The sequence below is a fragment of the Trachypithecus francoisi genome, unplaced genomic scaffold (assembly GCF_009764315.1).
Source record: "Trachypithecus francoisi isolate TF-2019V2 unplaced genomic scaffold, Tfra_2.0 Lachesis_group2, whole genome shotgun sequence".
NCBI lineage: Eukaryota > Metazoa > Chordata > Mammalia > Primates > Cercopithecidae > Trachypithecus > Trachypithecus francoisi.
In genome coordinates this window covers 137274970-137287608 of record NW_022681465.1, presented here as the reverse complement: position 1 = coordinate 137287608, position 12639 = coordinate 137274970, and the positions used below count along the sequence as shown (strand labels likewise).

Sequence of the window (12639 nt, the reverse complement as noted above, 5' to 3'; positions counted from 1 at the left end):
CCTCATATTCAATATGCCAAGATGCCTTCTCTTTTCTTGTTTTAAATACCCTCATTCACTCTATGCCCTCACTTCTCATTGCCAGGGCCACAGCCCACATTCTCACACTCACGTCCCTGGATTTTCACAGCACCTCTTCAGCTGGCTCCCTGCCTATTGTGCTTTTCTCTCCTTATCCTTCCCATGTTACCCAAGTAGAATTTTCACTTTTGTTATACCATTGCCATGTTCAAGAACATTTCACATCTCTCCATTGCTTACTGTATCCATTCTAAACACCCCTGCCTGCCTTAAAGTGCTCCCCATCTTGACCCTACCATACTTATCCATTTTAGTCCCACAACTACCCACCTCCCCAGCATGCGCCGGATGGCTTCTACCATCCCATGTGTGTACAAAGCTCATTCCCACGCTATCTTGCTTTCCTCCCACTTATATACATCTGCCAAGAACATAAAAAGCAAGCTGTCAACTGGGGAGTAATATCAGAACAAGAATATTAAAAAAAAAAAAAAGGCTCTTACAACTCAGTAGTGATAAGATAAATAACCCAATAACAATTGCAAAATGTTGGAATGGACACTTCAATATAAAATATATGTGGATGACTAATAAGCATGTGAAAAAGTGATTAACATCATAAGTCATTAGCGAAATGCACATTGAAACAATCAGATAAAATGGCCTACCTACTTAGAATGGCCCAAATTAAAAAGACTGATAACATCAATTGTTAGTGAGGTTGTGGAGCAACTAGAACTTTCACACACTGTTAGTGGAAATACAAAATATTACAGCCTCTTTGGAAACCAGTTTGGCAGTTTACAAATAAATCTCAATGTTTTTCTGAACTGAGGTTTAGTAACTTTTTCTGACCAATAGTAATACAAATAAAACTAGCTTATTCAAAAGCAATTTATTGATTAATAATTCAAAGTCTAGATTTTTTTTTCTTCAGATATTGTTAAATCAAGGTGTTCAGATGATGTTATCAGAAAACTATCTTTCCTAAGCTCTGTTTTTATGGGTTGGACTCAATGTCAGGCAGGCTTTCTCCTTGTGGTGGGCACCACAGCTCCAGGCTGTCATATTCATAGCTTCCAGTGCAGTGAAAAGAAATGTCTTCGCTAAGTGTGCTGATGAGGGTCCTAGAACTAATTCTCACTGGCTTAACTTTGACCATGTGGCCATGGCACTGCATAACCCAGTTGGATTATGCCTGAATTATGTGCTCACTTTTGGAGCTAGGGAGAGAGTCAGCTCCACACAGACTACATAGACTGGGTTCACATGGGTCACATGATTAATGAAGAAGCCAGGGTTTGAGTCCAGGACTGTCTGATTGCCACTTGTTCTTAGCCACTTCTCTACCTGCCTTCAGTGTTAGAAAACAAATGTATGCCGATTACAGAATATTTGAAAAACAGAGAGCTTTCTTTGGCAGCACGTATGCTAAAATCAGAAAGATATAGAGAAGATTAGCATGGCCTCTGTGCAAGGATGACATGCAAATTTGTAAAGTGTTCCATATTTTTGAATAGATAATGAATGGATGCTGAGCTGAATATCTAGGTGATGGGATGATCTGTGCAGCAAATCACCATGGCACATGTTTACCTATATAACAAACCTGCACATGTACCCCTGAACTTAAAATAAAAGTTGAAGAAAAACTAAAAGAAGGGAGGAGGAGGGACTTTATCATTCAAAAATGTCAATGTCATTAGAGAAAAAAATGTCATAAAAAATCATATGGAAATGTTCCCAATGAAAGGAGGCTAAAGACATTTGACAACTAAATGTAATACTTGACCCTAGACTGCGTTCTATACTGAAGAAGAAAAGATGATAAAAAGGATATTACTGACATTACCGGGTCAATTGACAAAGCTGGAATTGAAATAGTAGATTAAAGTATTAATATTAAAACAATATTAATCAGCAGCTTGTATTGTTAGCAGATTGTGTTGTTTATCATCTTTAATATACAAAACTTTTATTTTTCAAAAAATTAATATTTCAGTTAAATAATATTTTAATGTGCCTATGAAAAAGAAAAATTAGAATATTTGGAAAGTAGATGAAAGTATGAAAAAGATTGTTAAGATGACTCAGCGATAACTACTATAGACCTTCTGGTTTATTTTCTTTCAGTTATAAAAGTCATACTTTCTTTCCTAAGGTAATTTATTCTATATGACAGTTTTTTGTTGCCTTGAATCATCTCTGGTTCTTTTTCAAGACCCAGATCAAGTTTTCAAACTTCTTCATGTTGAAATATAACACCATGTGTAAAAGAATTCTGTAAACAGACAATCCATGTGTAACTATTAGCTGTTTTTCCTATTATAGAATGCATTCTAATTTTCCAGCTTCCTCATTGTTTCTCAGAGAGGTGCCCTTCTGGCTCATGGGTTCCGAGGCCTCTGGTGAATTGGTTTGAGTATTCTCACGCTCTAGAAGACATCAGAAATACCCAAAGTGCTAATTAAAAACGCACACTTCAGGACTCTACTCCTAGATATTTCAAGGTAGAGTAGGTAGAGAGGGGCTCCAGGAATATTTTAAAATTCAACTTTTCATAAAAATGTACCATTAACATGTATATATCATAGAATACCATGCAGCCATAAGAAAGAATGAGAGCATGTCTTTTGTGAGATATAGATGGATCGGAGGCCATTGTTCTTAGCAAACTAATGCAGGAACAGAAAACCAAATGCCACGTGTTCTCTCTTATAAGTGGAAGCTAAATGATAAGAATTTATAAACACAAAGAGGAAAACAACAGACACTGGGATCTACTTGAAGGTGGAGGTTGGGAGGAGGGAGAGAAGCAGAAAAGATAACTATTGGGTACTGAGCTTCATACCTGATTGATGAAATAATCTGTATAACAAACCTCCATGATATAAGTTTACCTAAGAACCAAACCTTCACATGTACCCCAAAACCTAAAATAAAAGTTAAAAAAGAAAAAGAATGTTGAGGTCAGTAAAGGCTTTAAGAGGATTAAAAAAAATTTACCATTTATACAGAATTGTGCATGAAATCATGTGTACAGCATGGTAACTTTTCACAAGTGAATATACTCATCGATATTGTTTTATACAGTTGTAATTCATTCATTCTTATTGTTGTATTGGATTTATTTATTTATTTAATTTTTGGGGGATGGGGCTTGCTATGTTGTCCAGGCTGGGCTTGAACTCCTGGGCTGAAATGATCCTCTAGCCTCAGCCTCCCAAATAGCTGAGATTGTAGGCATGTGCCACCGTGCCCGATTTGCTGGATTAAGGTTTAATTATATATTATATATACATCATTTACTTGTTCATTCTAGTGTAAATTGACATTTGAATTGTGGCCAAATTTGGGTTCTTATAAATAGTGCTCTTCTGAATATTTTAGTGGTTGTCTTTGGTCTTAGTGCATGCATATTTTCAGCTTGAACTGACACTGTCAGTTTTCCAAAGATAGAACTTCTGTTTATTCTCACACTTGCAGTATATTCTAGTTGCAGTATATTCTAGGTATTCTAGTTGCTCTATATCCTCACAAACATTTGGCTTTATCTGTCTTTTTCATTTTAGCCAGTCTGTGTAGTTGTGTTCCCCTGTGGTTTTACTTTTCATTTCCCTGATCAGGTGAAACAAATTTTCATGTATTTATTAGCTGTTTGAACATTGCCTTTGGTGAAAAGTTTATTCAAGCCTTTTGCCCATTTTTCTGGTGGGCTGGCTACCTATTTCTCAAAGATTTTTGGCATTCCTTATATATTCTATGTTTGAATTATTTGATGACTATACATATGTATGATCAATATTTCTTGTACTCTGTCACTTGCTTTTCAGTCTCTTAATTGCATCTTTTGATTAATAGAAGTTTCTAATTTTAATGTATTACTATTTATCCTTTATTCCTTTTGAGGGTAGCATTCTTTCCATCCTGTTTAGGAAATCACTGGCAACATCAAGTCATGCAGATATTCTTCTATATTTTCTGTAAGTTTTTTTGCATAGACATCTTCTTAAAAACAATTATCTAAAAAATTCTGATACAGACAGTTCACATATCACATTTTGCAAAACCTTGCAATTTTCTGCTCTAAGCCTCACAAATCCCTAAAAAGCTATGCACCCTTTCCCCAAGCCAGGTCCCCATCCTTGACTTCCCTTCTTCAAGGTGGGCTCACCTCACAAGCCCTCATTGTCAGGCTATTGTATTTTCTCGGAGAACTCTACAGCAGGGATACACTCGCAAACTTGCCAGGGCCTGGTGTAAATGAGTGACGGAATAGGGTGGGGACCATGGTGGCTGGAGAACAAATGTCCTGTAGAACGACAGCAACCACTCAGCCCCAGCGGACCTGGGCTACAGATCTTCCACGTTTCAAAACAAACCCAAACATCTGGGTTATGTGGAACATTTCAATTTCTAAATGATGTCAAGCAGTTCAAATTAAAAATTCACTGTGTGGGCCAGAAAAAAATAAAGAAGATGTTTGTGGGTTTGCTGTAGTCTACGGTCAAACTCTGTCCCAGGAAAGCAGGCTGCCACTCCAAGTGTGGTCCTGGGAGCAGCAGGAGGAGCATCACCTGTGAAAACATCAGAAATGCAGAACCTCGGCTTTCAAATACTGAAGCAGAATCAGCATTTTATCAATATCCATAGGTGATTCATAGGTACAATAAAGTTTCAGAAGCGCCAATCTAGACATATGGTTCTCAACACTGGTTCAAATTAGAATCATTTGAAGAGCTTATTATTAAAAGAAAGATCTATGGCTGTACTATGGACCACAAAAATCTGAATCTCTAGGGATGAAGCAATATTTTTTATTTTGATTCTTTTATTCTTTTTAATTTTTGTGGGTACATATTAGGTGTATATATTTATGGAATACATGAGATATTTTGATATAGGTGTATACAATGGGTAATAATCACATCAGGGTAAATCACATCGCCTCAAACATTTATCCTTTCTTTTTGTTACAAACAATCCAATTATACTCTTTTAGTTATTTTTAAATGTACAATAAATTATTGTTAACTATAGTCACCCTATTGTGTTATCAAACACTAGATCTTATTTATTCTATCTAACTGCATTTTTGTACCCACTAACATCCCTACTTTCCCCCCAACACACACACCCTTCCCTGCCTCTGGTAACCATCATTCTACTCTTTTTCTTCATGAGTCCAATTGTTTTAATTTTTTTTAGCTGGGATGAAGCAATATTTTTAAAAGGCAACCTAGATGATTCAAATAGGCAGCTGGGGTTCAAAAGCACTAATTTAGATCAATTCTTCATTTGTAAGTGGGGAAAGTGAAAACTCACAAAGGGGACAGGTGAAGTGTCTTGCCCAAGGTCATTGAACTCATGTATGGGAAGATTTGATTTGTGCTCATTCTCATTTCTCATTATTCCCAAGCCAGTGCCTTTTTGCTGCAGTTGCTTTTGCTTCCTTGGGGCAGAACTGAAAAATGATCCTGTTCGACTACAGCTCATTGCCGCCAGGTTTCCAGCTAAGCTGCTTAGCTTTCAGCACTGAACAGCTAACAAGATTTACTGGATGAAGAGCTGACAGGCCCCTGCTTCTGCCTATTCCAGCTGAAATCCACTTCATTCTTCATGTACATCACCCAAAACCGTGCTAACTGCTCCCACTGTGAAGAAATGGAAGGTCCTCAACTTGGGTGTCAAAGTCCCCCTCCATAGACACAGAATGGAGACACAGACTATTAGCAGCAATATGAGAATTTAGGTTCAACATTAACCAGAAGTGAGTGTGACTGCTCCACCCCTGTTGCATTCTTGAGCTGTATCATTAGAAGCACAGATCCAGTATGCAAAACTTGGTAGGCCTCTTTGGCTCTGATGCACAATTTTACAAGCAAATTCAACGAGTGACTCACAAATAGTGGTTGAGCCAAGGTTCTCTAACTCTGCTTTTCAGGACCAGGTAATACTTCTCACATTCCGACTCCATAGTACAGTTCTTGAACAGTTTTATGGAAAAAAGGACAGAATCCATCAACTAAAATTAACGTGTGAAGGACTTGAGTTTCCTTGTTGTATTTTGGGATGCCATAAAGGAGACCTATGTTCTACAGCAATGTTTTTGACATTTCCATCTGCATCTGCTTCCTTATGCTTTATAGGTGCACCATCTTCTTTCTTTTCAACTCTCTGCCATCAAAGTTTCCTCCTCCCCAGCCCTAGCCTGTGTCTTGATCTTCTTTCTTCTTTTCACTCCACATCTACCACTGTGAAGACAGTAACTTTTCAGAGAGTTGGGAAGAAAGAGAGTCCTGACAGGACCCTATTTAATGGTCAGACAGAAGGACAGTTGGGGACAATTATACATTTCAGGGTTGTTACAACCACACCCCAATTGTCTCCCTAATGATGCCAATGTCTGTCTCCACTCCAGCCCTTCCATTATCTGCCCCTATTGAACCTTAAGCCTTGCTGTAGTCAGATCTATGATGACTTGTGTAGGCTCAATGTATATTGAGCACCTTCAGTGTTCTAAGCCATGAGACTTAGTTTGATATGTGAATAGGGATCTGCTTTCTAATAACATGGGCACACCCAGGCTGATGCCGGATTGAGATGGCATGTATGACAGTTCTTTGATAATAGCTTAGATTATTACAAGGCAATGGTGATAACAATTAGAATTCTTCTATGACACTAATCCTGGAAAAAAGTTGTCACTTGACAAAAACTACAGCCTTGCTTATAACTTGCTTCCAACTTCCTTACACTCTTAAGATGACCTTTTATTTCATCTTCTCCAGGTAAAGAAACTCCTTCCAAGGATCCAACTATATCGAGTGAGTGTATAGCCTCATCTGAATACAAGGAAAAATGTTTTCTGCCGCAGAACATGAATCCAGGTATCCAAATCCCAAAGACAAGCCCTATTCTTCCATGCTGAATATTGCAGTAATCTCTTTATCTCTCCCATCTAAAGAGCCCCTCCCTCTTTCCCTCTTGATGAAAAGATTTTGACTATGCTATTTGCTTGCTCACAAATCTTCTGTTGCACTCCATTGCCTACAAAATTAATTTTAACTTTCTCAAGCTGTCACTCAAAGCTCTTCACAATCTGGCACTTATTAGGAGCTCCATACTTATTTGCTTTGTTAAAGAAAGTATATCATAACTTAAAATTTGAAGGTGTTGAGAGATAGGGATAATTAAAAATATTTATATTCAACATGGTACCTCAAAGAGTTGTTCATACATTGTTGCTGCTCAGAAAATGTTTGATGAATAAATACATGGGCAGCATGCGGTGGCTCTTGCCTATAATCCCAGCACTTTGGTAGGCTGAGATGGAAGGATCCCTTGAGCCCAGGAGTTGGGGCCTAGCCTGGACAACAGAGTGAGTCCTCATCTCTAAAAAAAAAAAAAAATCAGAAAATTAGCCAGACATAGTGGCATATGCTTGCAGTCCCAGCTACTTGAAAGGCTGAGATGGGAGGACTGCCTGAGCCTGGGAGGTCGAGGCTGCAGTAAGCTGTAATTGCACCATTGTACTTCAGCCTGGGTAACAGAGTGAGACCCTTCCTCAAAATAAATAAATAGATGAATACATGAATGGCTGAATGACTATGTGGAGGCCACTTTTACATTCTGTATGATACCCAACATAGTACTTTATATGTAGTAGGTTCTGAGTGAATATTTGTTAAATAAGTGAATCACTAAATGAATATATGAATTGAGATTGGCTTGAGCAGAAGGGCATCTATATGAATCTTTCAGAAGCAGAAAAAGTTTTGAAATTAACGTGAAAAAAATCTTATTCTTAATACACATCTCTCACAAAATCCCCTTTAAAAGACATTGATGAAGCCCGCAAAGAGAAAAGTGTCACCGGAAGAAAGGTGCGTCTCAGCTGAACTCTGTACCAGAAACTCTGAGGACAAACCTGTAGAAGACTTGATTTCTATTGTACAGTAGATGGGACCATTTTAGAGGGCAATTCGCATGCCAAGTGATCCTCACATGTTTTTCTCATTTTTGCTTGCCCATTGCTAGGTGGAAGCGCCCAAATCTCCATTTAGCTGATGGGAAACAGAGTGTCAGAGAGGGAAATAACTTCACCACGGCACAGTTAACACATGATGAGGAAGGGCCTTGTTCAAAACCACGACGCTCCTTCACCCTCCAAAAATGTAGCTCCCCCTCTAACACAAAATATAGGCTTGTGAAAAAGATTATAAATATTTAAAGGATCTAGACCATGTAAATACATATTATATACATGTCATACCAGGTTCTTTCTTTTCCCAAATTCAGACAAGATTGGGCGTATTCAGGGTGGTATAGCCATAGGCCCGATTTCAAATTCTGTCAAACTTCTTGGTTGACAATGAGAAAAACTTTGCCCTTTGTTTCTTGATATTGTGTCAACCTACTTATCTGTCTGTCAGCTTGGACCACCCCCGAAAAAACCTGAATTACCATCTGTTGTTTCACGAACTCTGTAGAGTCAGCATTTTGCCTTATCAATGCATGAAGGCCAGTGAACAAAGGGTATCTGTAGGTGAAACTGAACTGACCTCGGGCTGAACTTGTTCATCTTTCAGCATTTTCCACCCTGAAGCTGTTTCCAGGAAGGTCACGGAGTAAGAAGGGGAGAATGGCTGTAGCTGCCAACCTCTCCTTAATGCAGTGCAGTTGCAGACAGAATCAGTCAGACATATTATCACAATTACAGAACTGACTTTGAGAAGTATTAATCTGTGGCACCATCCACTTCATGAAAACAATATTGAGCTTGACTTTCTCCCTGCTCTAGTGATGCAGAGGGCACTGTAGGATCCCACTGTGGGCCCAGACGCTCTGCCCTAAGTATCATTTCTCACGGTTGAGATCTCAAGAGCCGTCTGCTTATTTAAGTCCAGGTCTTTTGAGTTCCATATACATGGATTCATGTGCATGGCAAGGAGATTCACACCAAAGGCCCTGACTGTCAGTCAGCAGGGGCTACTCTAAGAGATTTGAATGGGTATTTTGGATCAGATGTTGGAAGGATGGATGAGATGGGTTTAGTAGAAAGGAATCATAGAATCAGTTATTGCCAAGGTTAATAGTCATGATCATCTAAGGGCAGCCAGCCATGAGAAGTACTTGCTGGTGATGGGGAGGTGAGGAGGGCAACAGCTAATGCTTAATGTGTTTATTGAATATTTAATATGTACCAGGCACTGAGTAAAAAGATTTATATGCACAATGTTACTTAGGAAGAATTTTTTTTTTCTCTTGAGGCAGGGTCTTGTTCCGTTGCCCAGGCTGGAGTGCAGTGGTGTGATGTTGACTCACTGTGACCTCAGCCTCCTGTGCTCAAGCCATCCTCCTATCTCAGCATCTGAGTAACTGGGCTACAGGCATGCACCACCATGCCCAGGCCACCATGTCTGGCTAATTTTTTTTTTTCTTTTTTGTCAGAAGATAGGGTTTTGCCATGTTGCCCAGGCTGGTCTTGAATTCCAGAGCTTAAGCTCTCCTCCTCTCTTGACCTCCCAAACTGCTGGGACTACAGGCATGAGTCACTGCGCCCAGTCTAGTAAACATCTTAAAACCCCTGTGGGATACGTACCATAAAAGCCATTTTGCTAAAGGGAAAAGCCATGCATAGAGAGGCAATTAATTGTTCAAGGTGGCACAGTTATTGAGGGGCAGAGCCAAGTCTTGAGCTGGAGCCTGCGTGACCCCTCCCTGGGCTTCATCTTTGCGCTGTACCTCCTCTTAAAGTTCAGCATGCCATGAGGCTACCAGATGGAGGCCTGGATGGATGGGGGGTGCTGAAGAAAAAGGGGTTGCATGAGATTGGAGGACAAGCCTAGGAGGAACTGAGTGGAACAAACACCCACGTGAAGTTTACATCAAAGTCAGGTCATTGGGAATGTCGTAGAAGAGCTCATTTGCAGCCACAGCATTTTCACGACTTCTAGGTTAAAGACAGGCCTTTTAAAGGTAGAAGTCCACGGCTGCCTTGTGGACTCGGGCCAGCATGATAGGGGTCATCTCTAATGTACTCAAGAATTTGAAACGGTCCTGGCAAGTTGAGGCTGGACGTGAGACCTCTGTGATGATCTATTCCAATGCCTTCTCGGTGTATTGCGTTGAATAATTATTAACAGGATTGCTACTTACTGTCTAAAGAAGACACATTGCAAAGTGCAATTATACGATGAACCTTCTCAGTGTGGCTTTTCTCGACAACACTATCCAAAGGACTTCAAGCACTCCATCTCTCTGTCTCTTGACCCCATTAATTTTTTTTCGTAGCACTCTTCTCCATCTGAAACTATTGTTTTTGTGGAATTTCTTGCGTAATTACTCACTTACCAAGAAGAATACAAGCTCCATCAGAACAGGGACTGCCTGTTTTGTTCTCTGCTGAGGAGCCCGTAAAACAGCTTCTGGCTCATAGAAAGCTCTCAATGAGTATCTGTTAAATGAATTTGCATTTTGGAGAAATTAAAGGTAGACTTTAATACATTAACTAATTACCCTGACAAACATTAATAATTGCGGTATCAGAAAAAACAAGTTAGAGAAAATGCGTTTATGTGTAATGTGTTTATGTTTATGTGTATGTATTTATGTGTAATGCACAAAGTATATGTCTATTACATAAGATAATTTGACATATAAGTACATTTCCTTAAATATGGATAAAGTCCTATTGATTCTAAACTTTCACAAGTTATTCACAGGGAGTGATGTGTGTCCTAGCTGGTCCTGTGTCAGCACCATTACATCAGTGCCAGGCAGTGTAGGAATAAACCCTGTACAAAGCAGAAATAACCAACGTGAGTGTATCAACTCCTGCGATTCCAGAGCCCTCCTGGGTTCAGTATGTGTTTTTCCTCTAGGGAGGACCATTTAAAGGGGTGCTCCGAGGAGTGTTAAGACCACTCTAATCTGTAACTAATGAGGACACCAGTTGAGGGTTCAGGTATACATGTAGGGGAAACACTGTGGATTTATCTAACTCTTTCTTCCTTTTTATTCTATTTCCAGCCTGATCCTTCTCTCTCTGTTCTCTTTAAGACCTGACACTCTCCTTCTGTGTAAAGAGCCGCTCCAGGAGGTGTGTAAATGGACCTCTGCAGGAAGCTGCTCGGAGGCGGCTCTGGGCGCTGGAGAATGAGGACCAGGAGGTGCGCATGCTGTTTAAGGTGAGCATGAAGGAAACAGGTGAATGCTGAATACTGACTGTGTCAGTCTGCTACAGGATCCCCAGCACCTAAGACAGCATCTGGAACAAAGTAGGCCCTCGGAAAAAACATCTAATAGGTAGACTGAATGAATGAAAGATTCCATGCACATTCTCCGCACGGGAGTGGAGAGGAATGGGCAGGAGCTCTGAATGGGGTAACTTGGAGTTGGTGAGTCAGAGAAAATTTGGTTTCAAATCTTCTGTTAGTTGTGTGATCTTTGACAAGTTACTTAACCTATATAGAATGGTAATTGTTATAATACCTACCTCATTAAGCATACTTTTTTTTTCTAATGTGGTAATTTCAAATTCTTTTTTTTACTGTGATACAATATACATAACATAAAATTTTCCATTTTAATCATTTTTCAAGTATATAATTCACTAGGGCACTAAGTACGTTCACAACCTATCCACCTCCAGAACTTTTTCATCATCTCAAACTGAAACTCCACATCTATTAAACAATAACTCCTACTATCCCCATGTCTCAGCTCCTGGTAACCACTAAGTATATATTTTTAAAGTACCAAGATTGCCAGTTAAAAAGCAACACCTTATAAATACTTGGGTGAGAGGAGAAAAAACAATAAAGTAAATAAACCAATTTCTCATCTTTCCTAGTAGGTAGGTAATATCTTCATTTGTTAAAACCAAGAAAGAAGGGTATGATCAAATTATTTACAGTTTAGGATGTACTAAGGAGGAGAACTAAAGTCAGAAATGGAAAAAAATTGTTTCGACTAGAGGTAGGGAAAGGATAATATTACTTTACATAATAAACTAATATGTTCTAGTTACTTTTTACAGTTTCTGCAGGAATCTGTTAGGAGGAACTGAGTGGAACAAACACCCACGTGAAGTTTACATCAAAGTCAGGTCATTGGGAATGTCGTAGAAGACAAAATACTGAAAGAGAAAAGTGGTCTAAATGTCACGCAATAGAAAAAGATAGTGTTTGGTTTTTGAGGGGCAAAACATGAGATGGTATCAGTGGAGAGCCTGGCATTGTGTTTGGTGATATGTGTTCCATAAATAGTAGTTACGTTTTTTTGAATTTCATTTTTTTTTTTAAATACCTGGATTTCAGGAACTGGGAGACATTGGCTGCTATTGGTACTGTAGATTTTCCTTTATTTTGAGTCTCATTTGGTATGGCAGGAGCAGGGTTGATTGAGAGAGCTGGTCTGCTGGGCTGAAGCTTGAGTCAGACAAACTTGTGGGCTAAAGTTGAGGTCTGGAGTCCGCTAGATCTGAAATCTAATCAAGGCTCTCCGCACCGTGCTCCCTGAAGGTGACCTTGGACAATTTACTTAACCTCTCTGTGCCTTGGCCCCCTTGAATATACAACAGGGATAATGCCATTTTTCATTAGATCTAAGATG

The 12639-nt window shown here is 39.3% G+C and overlaps 1 protein-coding gene and 1 non-coding gene across 2 annotated transcripts in view; both read left to right on the top strand.

Moving 5' to 3' along the window:
• Positions 1–12639, top strand: part of SH3TC2 (SH3 domain and tetratricopeptide repeats 2) — a 62723-nt gene that overhangs the window by 4109 nt on the left and 45975 nt on the right. Inside the window, exons 2-3 of the mRNA XM_033180502.1 lie at positions 6813–6911; positions 11086–11213. Coding sequence (XP_033036393.1) covers positions 6813–6911; positions 11086–11213 — 227 coding nt within the window. The remainder of the gene's footprint in view (positions 1–6812; positions 6912–11085; positions 11214–12639) is intronic.
• Positions 1429–1535, top strand: LOC117066164. The gene has a single exon (XR_004430164.1). It is a non-coding gene; the product is annotated as a U6 spliceosomal RNA (small nuclear RNA).